The following is a 17,275-nucleotide window of genomic DNA, read 5'->3' on the forward strand; positions in this document are numbered from 1 at the left end:
CGAAAACATAATTCTGTTAATTCACTATTGAATATAATAGTGTTATATTCAATAGTTACACCTGACACACCTGTAAAGTCTTCCCCAGCACCATTTCATTTTCACTTTCCAAATCAGAACCAATCCCCCAGGTTTTTTGTCTTTTTGGTCTAATATGCACACCATCTGAATCAGAACTATATTCTGAAGAACTATCATCTTCTGAGACACTAGTACCTATGTCGCTCGGACAATCAGAGAAAGTATCTGCATAAGATTCACCAAAACATCCTTCTCCATTCAGAGTTGCATGATGCGTCATTTTTCAAAACTTTATGGTAATAAACTTGGCATTTATGACATACACAAAGTTGGATCAACAATCTGATGGGGCAAAATGTGAATGTTAATGACAATCATAAGTTGTATAATGAACCCTTAATCAATTTTAAGCTCTAGCAACTAGTTACGGTGATGTTAATTGCATCACTCTAAAAATGTATTGATACAACTCCAGTCAATAACATCTGGGTAACAAAAGACATATCAATATGTCTCTGGTCAATAATGTATTAACAGATCAAGGAAGATGCAAATGTTAATTGTTTCACCCATGCCTCCCCCTCCTGAAAAAGCATCGCCTACCTGCAACAACGTTCTTCCCTCCTCAGCTGCTGGGACAAGGGCTCCAGAGAAACAAAGCCAGCAATCACTCATTTTCCTAAAGGAACCAACAGTGGTCTTACCATCTAGTTTTCCAGAGGTGCTTATGGTCTTGAAGTTGTCACCAGGTGAAAGGGGGACCCCTGGGCCAGAGCAGGTGATAGCCACACCCCTGCTATTGATGCCTGTGGAAGAGCTGTGCTAAAATTGATTTGAGAGTAACTACAGGAATGCATGGCCATTTTCCCAGCTGCAGAAATGGTTTTCTTCTGGTTATTTTATTTATACAATTAAATTCTGTAATGAAACAGGAATGTGATCTTGAAACTAGTTAAGAACCACAGGTGAATTTCTTTTGCAGACCCAAAGCAGGGGGAGAAAAACAATGGAGCACGTCGGTAATTTACCACTTTGTATATTAATATTTTAAGTTTACAGTTTTGTATTAGTCCTGGAAAAGAAGGCACAATAGTTTTTAACACCGGACCAGAGGAACAAATCTATAAAGATAAAAACGGACAGTTGACAGTGGTGAGTGGCTGGGTCTGGGGGAGGGAGGTATAAGCTGTTTTAAATGAGACTATAGGTTAAAATCCTCCTAATTTCAGTCCTCCTTGGGCTTCTCTGGTGGCTCAGACAGTAAAGAATCTACCTACGATGCAGGAGACCTGGGTTCAGTCCCTAGGTTGGGAAGATCCCCTGGAGAAGGGAACAGGAACCCACTCCAGGATTCTTGCCTGGGAAATCCCATAGACAGAGGAGCTTGGTGGGCTACAGTCCATGGAGCCACAGTCAGACACGAATGAGTGACTAACACTTTCACAGACTGACTGGAATCATAATCTAGTTTATTTCTCCCTCTGTCTGAATCTACACTGAACAACAGTCAGGAATGGGTACTAGAGGTAGAGACGCAAACACTGAATGAAAAAGGAAACAGTTTACTCACCACATTTAGTTCTCAGTGGACCAGAAGCTGACATTCAATTGTTCTCAGTATTAAATATCCAAGCCCAACTTACTGGGTGGCAAAGGCCTGATGCCTTACCGCGTGGTCCTCAAGCGAGTGTCCACGTGGGAAGCTCTTGGCTCTGACAGATACCAAGTGTTCGTGCCCCCCCCTCCCCGAGGCACCGGGATGCTGCCGGTGGAGGGCGAGCCCCGGCCCTGGAATGGGAGGCTCCTGGGACCAAGGAGCAGAGGTTTGGGGAACGGGTCCATGTTAATAAATCAAGTCTAGTGCTCCTCCCTAGCAAGCCTGATCCAACTCGGCCGGGAAATGACAACTATTCCGCCCCAAGGCGGCTGAAGCTCTAAGACGCATGTACGTACCAAGGATCCACAGTTTGCTACACACCAATTTAAAATGGTCTAACAACATGGAGCATCTCATACACTTTTAACGATGAAATGTATTCTGTCAGCAGGAACAAAATATTTAAGCATGATTTTTAACCTAACGGATAAAGCGATTTTTCAGTTTACACGCTGTCTTAAAGCCTTCGCCCCATGTTCCTCCCTGGCCGGCTCAGGCTGAACCTAACAGGCCTCAGGGAGCCCATTTCCAGATGTGGCTGCTCATGGCAGGGGGTGAGGGTGGACACAGTGCAGGTGGCGGGGCCGGCTGCTCACGGCTTGTCCACGTCCACCTGGATCACGTGGGCGGCTGGTGTGCTAACGGCTTCCTTCCGAGGGAGGCAAGACCTCTGAGCCCCAGCGTGTACCCCCTGCCAGGTGTCGGTCCGCATGAAGTCCTGATGGAAGATGGCACCTGACCTCTCCCATCACCATTTTTGCTGCCACTGAGGAGAACGCCCAGGAAGCTTGAATCTGGTCCCACGAGCGACACCTTCAAGCAAAGGTCCCAGCAGTTCTGGGAAAAGGATCATCCCTGAGGGAAGGGAATGGCATCTTACGCCAACCCCACAGGTGTCCTGTGGCACTAAAAGTGCCTTCTAGGGAGCCAACCTCAAATCACCCAAGGGCGTGCTTTTAAACGTTCCCACGAGGACCTACGCTCGATGGACACTTGAGTATATCATTATGGGGGCAGCGACAGAGTCTGTCATGCTGCCCGAGGCACAATGAAATACATGGTCTGAGCGCATTAAGCTGCAAAATGTGAATTCTGCTTTCAGTAAATGGAACTCAGGAACATCCCCAATTCCTTCACGGCTTTAGGTTCCGCGGGGTGAGGTGAAGCTCTCCCCACCCCAAACCTGCGCTCAGGGGCAAGAGCCGCTGACTGACCGTGCGTGTTTCCACCAGTCCTGCAGCCTCTCGACCTGAGATTTCCTGCCAGTGCTGGGAGTTCAAACACTCCAGAAAAATGACTCAGCTTTTTCACCGAGCAACCTGGAGGTGGGATCTCTGCTCTGAACCGCACCTCAGTGCAGCGGCTGGACTGTGCTGGGCGTTTCTGAAAAGATCCACAAAAACAGATTTAAGTAGAAGCGTTATATATAACTTTAATTTTACATACGTCCACAGAGGCTGGTACAACATACAGTGACTGCTTCTGAAGCTCATAGTGTACTTTTTCCCATGGGACAAAGACAGAAAGGTTAGTGACACACACGTGTTATGGTGACTCTGGGTGGTAGGGAGCACACATTCCAGACGGAGGGCTGGGGTACCTGCACGGTGACCACCCCGCTAAGTCACTGCAGGGGGGGTGACGGTGAGGCCCAGCCAGGAACTGTCATGGGCAGAGGCCCCCCAGTCACCGCAATGACTTATTTGAAAAAAAAAAACCTGATTACGAGGGACCCAAAGCCGTATTTCGGTTTTTCCCACTGTAAGTTATTACAGTGTAATAAAAACTACACTCTTTAACAAATCTTAGGGCCAGTGTTTTGCTTGGATGGTTCTTAAATACAGGTATTGACTTCTGCTGACCCTTAGTGCTTACATAAGAGATGAGTTCCTTGAAGAATATGTCTGATAACAGAGCCTTGGACCAGCCAACGCTTCATCATCATCAGCTCATGGCTATAGGCAGCTAACAGTATCACTCACTATGGAATGCTTTCATGAACTTGTTCATATCCCAGGGAAGCAAAGACTTCAAACTCCAAGTGCAAAGTGGGAGGAGATGTGAAAACAGAGATGGCCAGAAACATTATTAAGTCATAAGGTGTAGAAGCCCCGACAGCTCAGACTGATCCACAAACTTACTCTTCACGTCAACATTTAAAAACAAAAGAGAACTTACATGATGGCTTTTCCATTCGTACAGAAAACATCAGAACTGACATTCACTTTACCGTTCTAGAAAAGGATAACCCAAACAGCAGGGTTGGTGTTTAAAACTTCCACAGTAGAAAATATTTACAAACCATATTTAACTAAGTTCCCTCCCTCCCGTCCTCAGTACTTAATAAAATCCAGGTGGCCTATATACGAAAGTTGCCCACACAACAGTTTAAAAAGCATCTACCCCTGTATGTGATTTTTAGGTTTGATCACTATTGTTTGCAAGTTTTATTGTAGGCTTTGCTGCTGGATACAAAATAAAGACATACAACTGTACCAAGTAGGGCCAGATGTACAAAGTCTAAGCGGTAAAAACCATTTCAAAATATAAACTCGTTTTTGGGGGAATACACTGTCAAAGGCTGCCCATATTAATACCTTTGGTATAAAACAGTCACTTGAATAGCCGACAAAACCCATCCAGACGGTACACACACCCTCACCTTCCTGGAACTACTCTACCAGCCTAGTCTCAGCCATCACATTCGTCACAACTCCCTCTGGGCCGGCACGGGCGCGGAGAGACGGGGAGGTAGGTCACCGAGAACGTCCGCCCCCCACGAGCGCCGTGCGGGCAGCAGGGCTCCAGTGCGGGCCCTCCAGGCCCCCCAGGCACACATCCTCATCCACAGTCACGCACGTCCCTTAAACAAACATGAACACGAACACCAACAGGACCCCAGAAACCTGCACAGCCTCTCAGTCTGCTCGCTGACGGCCACGTCACACTGTGTAAGACTCAGAGGCGGAGACCTGGAGGGCATCTCTGGGGACAGCCATCCTGAGGCCACTGGAGTGAGCACTGGTCCTGCCTGGATGCCAGCACAGAGTCTGGGGCCAGGTTTCATTTCTTCTAAGCAAAGGGGAGGGCATCTGCTTGGGGCAGTAAGCCCCACTTAATAGGGCAGAAGGCTGGGGAGGAAGGAATGGAGCCCAGCGGGCAGGGCTGTGCCCCTGAGCAGGCCAGATGGCCTGCCTGGAATGGAGTGGGTCCCCAAGGTGGGGGGGGGGGGTGGGAGCAGGGGCAGCTCTGCCCGCAGCCAGACCACAGATCAGCCAAAGGGGCAACAGGCCTGGCCTTCGGCAGAGCTGGGCAGCCAGGGCCACGCTGGGAACCGCAGCAGAGAGGCACGAACCCCCAGGACACACCTCCCACTGCCAGGAGCTGTGGGTCGGAGCGGTGCCCATGGCCGGATGGGCGGCTCGCAAAGCCCTGGAGCCTGTGCCAGGAGCAGCACACAGGAAAGGGGCCAGGGCGCGGGGCTGCAGGGTGGGGAAATGTGGGGACGCCGCTGGTGACCACCGACCACGGGGCCCCGCTCCCAGCTGGCAACCTGAACCCTGGAGGGAAGGCCCTATGAGAAGATCAGAGAGGCAGTCAACACCCACCGAAATAAATACTGCAGAGGTGCTCCTCACATGCACACCCCACCCGTTCACCCACCCCCTCCTCCGCAAGCAGGGAAAGCCTGGCTCCAGCGCTGCTTGGATTCTCTGGGAAACAGAGACCGTGGACCCGGCTTGTACACCAGCTGGGGTGCGTTCACTCGGGTAAAGACATCAATTCACCTTGTCAAGAAATACCAAAATCGTTTGGTTTGTTAAGGAAGTCTCTCTGGACTCTGGGGGAAGTGGCAGGCGTCCAGGAGCCGGCGGGGGTGCTGGGTGCACAGCAGGGGGGGTGGGTGGGGGGTGGGGTGTCGGCGGGGGACCCCACCCACTCACTGGTGGAGGTGGGCCCGGTCGTCTGGGCGCTTGATGTGGATCCGCCGCACGCGCTCGATCCGCTCCCGCTCCCGCTCCTCATCCTCGTCCAGGTGGTGGGAGCGCCCGGCCGCCCCGCCCGTGGCCTCCAGGAGCGCGTTGTCAGGTCCTCGGCCATCCTGGGCCTCGTATAGCAAAATGTTCAGTGTCTCCTCGTAGATCCGGGCTTCGGGGAACTCCACCTGCGGCCCCACGAAACGCAAGGCGGTAAGTTAGCATCTCACAGCTCCCCCCGCCGTCCACCTCTGCTGCCTCTGAGGACTTGAGAGCAGCACCGTCTGGCTCCAGCAGCCCCACGGTCGGTAAGACCGTCACGATCACGTCCCAGGTGGTCACTGTGTTCAGCGGGCAACACACACACGGCACTGGGTTCTCGAGACACGACGGACGCAGTGCAGTGCATCTCTCCGCCCCGCGCTTCCTTTCCGGGGACACAGACATCATCCCCAACGTGGTGCAAACAGGGCTGCATCCCTGCACACCCATCATGCCACACCTTAAAGCAGCGTTCTGTCCAAACAGGGACCACCCGCAGGGGGCCCTCATGCAACGGACGATTACAATCCCTTCCCACTCAGGAAAGCACCGTGTCTGTTTACCGCCCTTTGGGGTCAGGCGCCATGAGTAAGAGGCAGGTCCCAGGCACCCGACTCATACAACAGAATGAATCGGTGAGAACTGGCACAGCACTTGAGATGCTACACCAAGGGAGATAGCAATGATGCAGAAACCCAAGTAGGACATCTGTACAGTGACATGGGGCAACAGAACCTGAGTGCTGATGCCAAAGCTCAGCTTCTGGAGGTTTGGGCTGAGAGGAAGAGGAGGAAACAGTCCCTCTGAAGGGGTGGCCATCCCAACACCACCTCCCTGGAGACAGGAGCCTGATGGGACAGGACGCAGAGTGAAGGAAGCCGGGAAAGGGGTCCTGGCCTCCATCCTGGCTCCACCACTAACCAGCTGCCCAAACATGAGCTCAGGCTCACTCCATAACCCATCCAAGAATCTATACACAGCTGGGACCCAACCGTGAGGTCTCTCAGTACCTTTCCTATCCCTTAAACTCCAAAAACATAAAGTAACTATTTTAAAGTTTAATCAATATGAAGACTAGACTTTGAATATTCAAAGGCAGATGCAATCCACATACAGACAAAAAAATCAAACTATGAGCACTTTCTTGGTATTCCAGTAGTTAAGAAATTGCCTGGTAATGCAGAGGACTCAGGTTCGATCCCTGGCCTGGGAACTAAGATCCCACATACTGCAAACCAACTAGGTCCAAGAGCTGGCACTATGGTGACCACTCACTTAAGAGCCCACACACCACAACTAGAATGTTGAAGCACCACAACGAAAGATCCCAAGACCATGACACAATGGGGAGTCTGGTTACTGGTAGAATTCACAGCCCTAAGGACAAGGTCACAGGAGAAAAGAACCACGTGACTTCCCAATGTTGGAGAAAGTGTTAGTCGCTCAGTTGTGTCTGACTCTCTGTGACTCCATGGATTGGAGCTCCTCTGTCCATAGGATTTTGCAGACAAGAATACTGAAGTGGGTTGCCATTCCCTTCTCCAGGGGATCTTCCCAACGCAGGGATTGAACCCGGGTGTCCTACATTGCAGGCAGATCCTTTAGTCTTAGCCACCAGAGACGCCCCAAGTGAAAAATTCTGGTCCCCCCCACTATCTCTGGAAGGAAAAAGAAGAACCTCAGTGTTCTTCCCTTCCTGGCTACCTTAAAACAATATGTATCTTTTAGAATATGTTCTACATAAATAAAATCTTTTCAGAAGTGAAAAATTTTTTTTTAATTTCTAGTTTTTACTTGGTGGTCTGATTTTCTCTCATTTGCGTTTTGTTTCTTGAGGCTGCTCCAGGAGCACAGGCTTCTTGGGCTGCAGTGAAGATGATGACCTGAACAGGTGACCTACAGATCTGTGGGAAGGTGATAGGGCGTGACCTACTACACGCGTCCCTGGTCATCAGACTTCCCTTAGGTTGAAAAGGAGATGACAAAGGGTATGGTATGATTAAAAACAAAACAGGAGAGCAATCGAGATGGTGGAGGAGTAGGATGCGACGCTCACCTCCTCCCACAAATACATCAAAAATATGTAAAACTGACATGTGCGATGATTCTCGCAGAATGTCTACTGAATGCTGGCAAAAGAGCCCAGACTGCTCAAAGGGAGAGAAAATCTCCACAGACTGGGTACGAAAAAAGAAAAAAAAAGCAAGAAACAAATCAGGATGGGACCTGTGCCCCTGGGAGAGAGCAGTGAAAGAGGAAATGCTCCTGCACCCTGGGAAGCCCCCCACCCCTGGGAGATCTGCTGGGACAGGCAAGCCTGGGAGGAGAGCACGGAGGCCAGAGTGGATGGAAGGCGGCACAGATGGTCAGTGGGCTTGGGCTGGGCGCTGCAACCTGGGCTTCGGAGATCAGAACCGGACAGAGGTCGGGGGATGGCTGTGCAGAGACTGACAGTGGGGCAGGGGGCTGGAATCCAGTGCAACCGTGGCTGGAAGTGTTCCCCGCAGAAATCCGGGCCACCCCAGAGACCAGCGACCATAGTGGGGTGCACGTGGGGAGAGGCGGGACCCAGATTGCAGCCTTCTTCCCTGTGTGCACACTCTCAGAGGGCAGGACATTGCCTGCACGGGCTCCAGGGGTTGGTCACAGGCCAGAAGCTCCCTCCCCGACCCCAGAAGTGGTCATGGGGGTCCCCTCTGCTGCCCGCCGAAACACCAGGCATGGCGGCCAGATGCCTCTGCCCCCATCACATGGCGCGGGGGTGCCCGAGCCGCCTGCCACCACTGAGAACCCCAGAAGAGGGCACCACCCGCTGCATCTGCACACCACCTATCGAGCAGCGAACCACCAGCACAGGCCAGGGAAAAGGCGGCCGACATCCATACTAAACACAGCCCCGCACCTAATCCATCACACAGGCTACACAGGGACGACCCACAGGAAAAGCTCTCCAAGACCACAGAAGACAACTGTTTCTCCTAAACTCACAGAGCGGGAGAAATGCAAGTAAAATGGAAAAGCGGAGGAACCACTCCTGGTTAAAAGTATTCTCCTGAGAGACAAACAATGAAGCAGACCCCTTCAGTCTAACAGACACCTGTTTCAAAAAGAGATTAAAAATACTGAAGGAATTTAAGGCTATCGAAAAATGCCTCTTCATTGTGTTCATGGAGTTCTCAAGGCAAGCACACTGAAGTGGTTTGCCATTTCCTTCTCCAGTAGACCACATTTTCTCAGGCCCTGACTAGCAGGGACATGTCCTTCAGCTGCTCCATAGTCAAGACGACATGCCTGGCCACCTGGTTGTCTCACTGCTGGTCCTCGTTGAGCCTGTAAACCTTCACTGACTGCCAGGTGTCCATCAACGTGCTGCAGTACTTGGGTGCAATCTCAAAAACAACAGAATGATCTCTGTTCATTTCCACGGCAAACCATTCAACATCACAATCATCCAAGACTATGCCCCAACCACTAATGCCAAAGAAGCTGAAACTGAACAGTTCTATGAAGACCTACAAAACCTTCTAGAACTAACACCAAAAAAAGATGTCCTTTCCTCATAGGGGACTGGAATGCCAAAGTAAGAAGCCAAAAGGTACCTGGAGTAACTGGGAATTTTGGCCTTAGAGTACAAAATGAAGCAGGGCAAAGGCTAACAGAGTTTTGTCAAGAGAATGCACTGGTCATAGCAAACACCCTCTTCCAACAACACAAGAGAAGACTCTACACATGGACGTCACCTGATGGTCAATACTTAATTTAGACGGATATTATAGTTTTTGCAGCCAAAGATGGAGACGCTCTATACAGTCAGCAAAAACAAGACTGGGAGACGACTGTGGCTCAGATCTTGAGCTCCTTATTTCAGAATTCAGAGTTAAATTGAAGAAAGTAGAGAAAACCACTAGGCCATTCAGATATGACCTAAATCAAATCCCTTATTGTTATACACTGGAGGTGACAAATAGATTCAAGGGATTATATTTGTTAGACACAGTGCCTGAAGCACTATGGATGGAGGTTCACAACTTTGAACAGGACGTGGTGATCAAAACCATCCCCAAGAAAAACAAATGCAAGAAGGCAAAGTGGTTGTCTAAGGAGGCCTTACAAATAGCTGAGAAGAGAAGCAAAAGGCAAAGGAGAAGAGGAAAGATATACCCAACTGAATGTAGAGTTCCAGAGAATAGCAAGGAGAGATAAGAAAGTATTATTAAGTGAAGAATGCAAAGAAATAGAAGAAAACAATAGAATGGAAAAGACCAGAGATCTCTTCAAGAAAATTAGAGATACCAAGGGAACATTTCATGCAAAGATGGGCTCAATAAAGGACAGAAATGGTAAGGAACAGAAGCAGAAGATATTAAGAAGAGGTGGCAAGAATCCACAGGAGAACTGTACAAAAAAGATCTTCACGACCCAGGTTATCACGATGGTGTGATCATTCACCTAGAGCCAGACACCCTGGAATGTGAAGTCAAGTGGGCCTTAGAAAGCGTCACTATGAACAAAGCTAGTGGAGGTGATGGAATTCCAGTTGAGCTATTTCAAATCCTGAAAGATGACACTGTGAAAGTGCTGCACTCAACATGCCAGCAAATCTGGAAAACTCAGCAGTGGTCACAGGACTGGAAAAGGTCAGTTTTCATTCCAATCCCAAAGAAGGGCAATGCTAAAGAATGTTCAAACTACTGCATAACTGCACTCATCTCACACGCTAGTAAGGTAATGCTCAAAACCCTTCAAGCTAGGCTTCAGTAGTACACGAACCAACAATTTCCAAATGTACAAGCTAAATTTAGAAAAGGCAGAGGAACCAGAGATCAAAGTGCCAACATCCGCTAGATCTTAGAAAAAGGAACAGAATTAAAAAAAAAAAAATCTACTTCTTGTTCGCTGACTATGCCAAAGCCTCTTGACTGTGTGGATCACAACAAACTGGAAAATTCTTAAAGAGATGGGAATACCAGAACACCTTACCTGTCTCCTGAGAAACCTGTATGCCGGTCAAGAAACAACAGTTAGAATTGGACATGGAACAATGGACAGGTTCAAAATTGGGAAAGGAGTACGTCAAGGCTGTACACTGTCACCTTGCTTATTTAACTTATAGAATATATCATGTGAAGTGCCAGGCTGGATGAAGCACAAGCTGGACAAGATTGCTGAGAGAAATATCATCAACCTAAGATATACAGATGATACCACTCTTAGGGCAGAAAGTGAAGAGGAACTAAAGAGCTTCTTGGTGAAAGTGTAACAGGAGAGTGAAAAAGCTGGCTTAAAACTCAACATTCAAAAAACGAAGATCATGACATCTGGTTCCATTCCTTCATGGAAAATAGATGGAGAAAAAGTGGAAAAGAGTGACAGATTTTATCTTCTTGGGCTCCAAAATCACTGCAGATGGTGACTGTAGCCATGAAATTAAGACACTTGCTCCTCGGAAGAAATGCTATGACAAACCAAGACAGCATATTAAAAAGCAGAGACATAACTCTGCCGACAAAGGTTCATACAGTCAAAGCTATGGTTTTTCCAACAGTCATGTACAGATGTGAGAGTGGAACCATAAAGAAGGCTGAGTGCCGAAGAATTGATGCTTTCAAACTGTGGTGCTGGAGAAGATTCTTGAGAGTCCCTTGGACAGCAAGATCAAACCAGTCAATCCTAAAGAAAATCAACCCTGAATATTCATTGAAAGGACTGATGCCGAAGCAGAAGCTCCAATACTTTGGCCACCTGATGGGAAGAACTGACTCACTAAGAAGACCTTGATGCTGGGCAAGACTGAGTGCAGGAGGAGAAGGGGGCGACAGAGGATGACATGGCTGGATGGCATCACCGACTCGATGGACAGGAGTTTAAGCAAACTCCAGGAGATAGTGAAAGACAGGGAAGCCTGGTGTGCTACAGTTCATGGGGTTCAAAGAGTCGGACCCAACTTATCAACTGAACAAGAGGCAATTAGAGATGATCATAGTATGTAAAGTCAGAAAGAGCAAAACAAATAACGTATATCACTTACGCTGTGCTGTAATTAGTCACTCAGTCGTGTCTGACTCTTTGCGACCCCATGGACTGTAGCACACCAGGCACCTCTGTCCATGGCGATTCTCCAGGCAAGAATACTGGAGTGGGTTACCATGCCCTCCTCCCTCCAGTGGATCTTCCCAAAGCAGGGATTGAACCCAGGTCTTCCACACTGCAGGTGGATTCTTTACCGTCTGAGCTACCAGGGAAGCCCAAGAATACTGAAGTGGGTAGCCTAGCCCTTCTCCAGGGAGCTTCCCAACCCAGGAATCCAACCAGGGTCTCCTGCATTGTAATTCTTTACCAGTTTAGCTACCAGGGAAGCCCGATATCACTTATGTGTAGAATCTAAAATATGACAGAAGGGAACCTATCTATGAAAAGAAACAGAATCACAGAGTTGAAGCACAGGCTGGTGGTTGCCATGTGGAGATGGGTAGGTGGATTAGGAGTTTGGGATTAGCAGATGTAAACTATTATATATAGGATGGATAAACAAGGTCCCTGTATAGCACAGGGCACTAGATTCAGTATTCTGTGATAAAGCATAACGGGAAAGAACATGAAAAAGAATATATATGCGTGTAACTGAGTCACTTTGCTATACAGAAGTAATTTAATACCAGAGTGTATAATCAACTATACTTCAAAAAAAAAAAAAAAAGGAAGGGGGAAGAAAAGAGAAAGGGCACACAGCCCAAGGAAGGGAGGCAAGCAGAGACGTAAAGGGAGTGAATTTCAATGAACAGTGGACCTGATCTCTAACCACACTGCAGCATGATGGAGCTCTGCAGAACAACACAGGGACAGAGGCCAAGGGAAGGGTCAGGCCCACTGGTTTGCAGAGGATGACATAAAAATGGGTCCACAGAATCCACAACAGTCAGGGAATCACGCCCTGGGAAGGAAGCCCCCGGGGTTCAGGAGGAGTGCTGAGTGAGCCCCGTGAGGGCGGGGAGCAGAGCAGGACAACAAGGAAGTAGACCACAGCCAGAAGCCCGAGGCCAAGGCCTTGGAGGGAGCACTGCTCCCGATGAGCCAGCTGGGTGCAGCCAGGCTGGCGGGAAGCCATGTCGCATGGAGGACGGCAAGGTGGTGTCAGATCACCGACGGCAGAGGAGGAAACACGGGCAGCAGGGTACATGTAGGGACAAGGATCCGTGTGAATCCCAGTCACAGAAAAGGAACCCAGGAGCAGTATGACTGTCTCTCCTTGCTGGGTGTCAGAAACAAAATGCCATGCTGTTTTTCCAAGCCAACATTTGGACCTTTCCAGGGCCCCAGAGATAACATGTACCAGTGAGCAGTCACAAGTCCAAAAAATATTTTTAGAGCCTTTGCCTCTTGAAGTGGATTTAGCTCAAGGGAAAGGAAGTTGGATGAATACGGACTTCAGCCCAGCCACTTGGAACCGTCCTCTACAGGTGCTTACCTTTGTCTGTTTCTTCTCAGTGGCGTAAACGATAGAGGTGCAGCAGACCTCGGCGATCTTGCGGCCCTGGCCGTAGAAGGACCAGCAGCAGATTTCGTCCCCAATGACGTCCTTTATGAACAGGACCCTTCCATTAAAGCGCAGAGACAGCTTATCAAACAGTTCGATGTTTTTCAACATATTGTCGTCAGAATTGCTGCAAAGGAGCAGGTGATAAGGCAACTGATTACCAGCGCGTGTTAAGGGCCACCACCGGTGGGGCAGTGTTTCCACAAGCAGGCCCCTTATCTCCACCAGCCCTTACCGATCTCACAAGAAGCCCAAGAAGAAGGCAGTATAGCCCCTACCACTCAAAGGAAAGCAAGGATCAGAGAAATCAGGAAACTGCCCAAGGTCAAAAACTATTAAGTGGCAGAGCTGAGTCTCAAAAAGACAGCTCTGGCCCCCAAGTCTGTGCTAGAGTGGCTGCGCTGCTGTGCCAAAACCAGGGATGAAATGCTGAAAACACAGGGCCCTGCGGGCACAGGCAGCAGGTGGGGGACATGAAGAGACACTCCATGGAGCCCCATGAGAAGCTGAGCGACCTGCCCAAGGGAGACTGTTTATCCATTTACTGGTCTTGACTGACTTCATCAACCCTACATCCTTCAATTCTTGATTTGCAGCCACGTTCCCAAGAGGCAAATGGCACTCAAGAAACCCGTCTATATTGCTAGTGGCAACATAAAATGGTGTAGCAGTCACTGTGGAGAACAGTTTGGCAGGTCCTCAAATGATTAAACCTGGAGTTCCTGCATGACCCAGCAATTCCACTCCTAGGTATCTACCCAGGATAAATGGAAATATGTGTGTGTACACACATGTCCACAGCAGCATTATTCCTAACGGCCAAAAGGTGGAAACAACCCTAACTGTCCAACCATAACTGATGGATGGATAAACAATGTGGTCTGTCTGAATGGTGGAATATTATTCAGCCATAAAAAAGGAATGAAGTAGTGATTCATGCTACAGCATGGATGAGCCTTGAAAACATTATGCTGAGTGAAAGAAGCCAGTCACAAAAAACAACGTATTGCATGATTCTATCTATATGAAATGTCCAGTGTAGGCAGATCCATAGAAATAGATAACACAGTATTGGTTGCCTAGGGCTGGGGGAGGTAGGAGGGTGGAGGAATACGGGGAGTGACTGAAAATGGGTCCAGGTTTCCTTCTGGGATGATGATAACGGCTTAAAATGAGGTAAGCGGTGATGAGTGCACAACTCTGTGAATATAGTAAGAAGCACTGAACTGTGTATTTTTAAAAGGGTGAATTTTACAGTATGTGTGAATTAGATTTCCTACCTATCTATCCAGCAGGCACTCTAGAGGTGCAGAAAGGCCACCCTCGACTGAAGGGAAGGTGGGGGCAGGGAGCTGGGCCTGGCAGGCATGAGTACAGAGGTCTTTTCTGGCCAACACCTTACCTGGTATACGAGTATTTGTTGTTACTTCTGTTGTACAGCAACTTCACAGCTGGCTGTGGGTTGTTTTAGGGAAAAAACAGAAAGAAGAGAGTTACTTGGAGCACAGGTGCAGAGAACCACTGGCTTCCCTCGCACCTCAGGCCCTGCCATCAGCCTGAAGAAGCAGGTAAGCGTAGCCTGCTGGGTGGGGAGGGGCTGAGAGAGACGGCATGACCCCAATACCAGGGGCAACACAGGGTGAGCCGTAGGCTCCTATTCTTGACCCCTTCTCAGACCTTGTGCAAGTAATTTTACATGTATTTCAAAACTTATTCAGAAGAATCTCCACCACTTTCGGTAGCAAAAGAAATGCCACAAGGGCGCCTCCAACATACCTTATTTGACGTCGCTATAAGTTTCTGTTCTTCCTTGGATGACGTGATGACAGGAACTTTGCAGAATGGCTCGTAAGTATCTTTGTTCTGCTGGAACAAAACATACTTTCAGCCTGGGAAGCCTGCCCAGCATTGGACTGTTTAAGCTGGCCTGCCGGGCAAAGACAGGCTCTAGCGAGAGGAGACGGGGCAGCCACAGCTGCAAAGTGAGGAGGACGATCTTATAAGCTGGGCAACAATCAGGAGCGGAGTTCTCCAATGAACCTGCTCTTTGGCCAGGAGTCTTACATGCCAGGGTGCTCCATAAATACTAACAATGATGACACTTTTTCATAGCCCAGTGAAAGTGAAAAGAAAGTGGAGCTGCTCAGTCGTGTCCAACTCTTTGCGACCCCATGGACTTAGCCTACCAGGATCCTCCATCCATGGGATTTTTCCAGGCAAGAGTACTGGAGTGGGTTGCCATTTCCTTCTCCAGGGGGTCTTCCTGACCCAGGGATCGAACCCGAGTCTCCTGCATTGTAGGCAGATGCTTTAGTATCTGTGCCACCAGGGAAGTCCTCTCATAGCCCACGAAGCCACTCAAAAATAAACCCTAAACAAGGCAGATGAAATATGATTGCATCAAAGCTCCTACCAACTCCACTGCCATGACTGCAGAGGAATGAAAAGGTATAAGCCCATAAGGAGAAAAGGAATAGGAGAAGTGCAGTCACCAGGCAAAAGATGTCACAAATTCAAGGCTGGAAAGCAGGTCTCAAATGAGTGACAACCAAGCAGAAGGAGAAAGCTGAAACCTAAGCCAGCTGATGGGAAAGAGTCTGGGAGCTTCTCCCAGAATGGCTCTGAAGGCTGGTGGGCTGAGAGCAAGAGTTGAGGATTGCCTGCTTGTTGGCAGAAGCACTGGTGAGACCCCAGATGGATGCCCTACCCCAGCCTGGCAGGAGAAAAGTCCACTTTCCTGGAGAAGTTTGTACAGGAGAGGACAGGGCTGACTTGCTATTCTGAAAAGGGGGATTCAGTGAATGATCTACACCCTCAATGGTGAGCCCCATCCTGGCCCCTTCTGCTCAGATCCCAAAAGGCAGCCAGTCAGGCTCATACCAATCAGGCTAGAGAGGGGAGGACTCCTCTACGGGAACCACCTGTCCAGAAAAAGCATTTATAGATTCCGACATTGAGAGTTTCCACTGAAGAAGTCAGCCTTATCGTTCACCACTGAAGCCCGATGAACAGAGACCAATACCTACATCTTTTTTCAGAGCTTAAATTTCAACAGACCAAGGACCATCAGATTAGATTCAGAAAGCCTCTGAAATATGAGACTGAGACCAAGACAAAGAGAAAAAGTAAGAGGAAGAGCCACACAATGAAGGCAGCAGAAAGGAAACTGCCAATAGTAAGATCGGAATGACAAGAGCCGGTATCACATCCTATGAAACAAGACCAGCATGCCACATAAAGAGCACGCGGAGAACAAGAAAAGGCTCTTGGGAGTCAGAAATATGAGAGCAGAAATGAAAATTTCAACAGAAGCCTTGAAAAGCTACAACTGAAAAAAAAAAAAAAATCTGAGAAAACAGAACAATAAAAGTGACAGAAACTAGGAGGCCAGTCCCCTGAGGTTTAATCTCAGACTAACAGAAACCACAAAAAGGAACCAGAGGGCATGTCTTTAAGACAAAGGTGAAACAGAGATTCCCTGATGTGTCTAAGCATACCAAAAGGAGACTGTGGTTTCTGAGAACTTGGGGCTATATTCAGGTCGCGTACTTAGAAAACCAAGCAAACAAAAAACAATGAAGCAATCACTAATTCTGGCAAACTGAAAAGTTATAAGAGAAAGGAAATCATCACTGTATACTCTATGGCTCAACTGTTAACAATATTTATATGACTTACTGTGAGCTCTGAGTATTGGTTTAATCAAAACTTTGAGAAACGACATTGAGAGAAGGAATATGTGCATGCAAGTTTGGTAGTGGTTTGGGGTGGTGCATGAGCTAACTTTTCACTTTCTATAGAAATGTCAGTGGATAATGCCAAAAAGTGAAAATCAATCAACAGCAATGTAAGAAATATGGGAAAAAAACAACTGCTGTAAGAATTAAAAGAGGCTGCTTCAGGGGCGGGAGGGGGGTAGAGGGCATATGGTAGTGTTTTAGACATCAACCTTGCCTACAGTACTCACTTGACTTTGTAAATGCTTTACATGCGTTAGTTTAATAAACATAAACACGAAATGAAAACAACAAAGTAAAGGCTTCA

The 17,275-nt window shown here is 48.4% G+C and overlaps 2 protein-coding genes across 47 annotated transcripts in view; one reads left to right on the forward strand and one right to left on the reverse strand.

Annotated features, from left to right (window-relative positions):
* Positions 1-950, forward strand: part of MYO1H (myosin IH) — a 116,641-nt gene extending 115,691 nt beyond the window's left edge. The window contains exon 32 of the mRNA XM_081546034.1: positions 651-950. Within this exon, the coding sequence (XP_081402160.1) occupies positions 651-732 (82 nt within the window). The 3' untranslated portion in view covers positions 733-950. The remainder of the gene's footprint in view (positions 1-650) is intronic.
* Positions 1-17,275, reverse strand: part of KCTD10 (potassium channel tetramerization domain containing 10) — a 62,801-nt gene that overhangs the window by 20,774 nt on the left and 24,752 nt on the right. For 14 of the 46 annotated variants that reach the window (XM_081546092.1, XM_081546095.1, XM_081546093.1 and 11 more), the window contains 4 exons: positions 15,008-15,094; positions 14,634-14,686; positions 13,163-13,358; positions 5,481-5,843 (listed from right to left, as the gene is read on the reverse strand). In XM_081546092.1, coding sequence (XP_081402218.1) covers positions 5,619-5,843; positions 13,163-13,358; positions 14,634-14,686; positions 15,008-15,094 — 561 coding nt within the window. In that variant the 3' untranslated portion in view covers positions 5,481-5,618. Of the gene's footprint in view, positions 1-290; positions 3,062-3,084; positions 3,913-4,093; positions 5,844-13,162; positions 13,359-14,633; positions 14,687-15,007; positions 15,098-17,275 lie in introns of those variants that run through there. The other 32 variants (XR_014069930.1, XM_081546066.1, XM_081546064.1 and 29 more) reach the window with 12 other exon arrangements.

This window comes from Giraffa tippelskirchi, chromosome 11 (genome assembly GCF_054371585.1).
Source record: "Giraffa tippelskirchi isolate mGirTip1 chromosome 11, T2T-mGirTip1v1.2.pri, whole genome shotgun sequence".
Classification (NCBI taxonomy): Eukaryota; Metazoa; Chordata; class Mammalia; order Artiodactyla; family Giraffidae; genus Giraffa; species Giraffa tippelskirchi.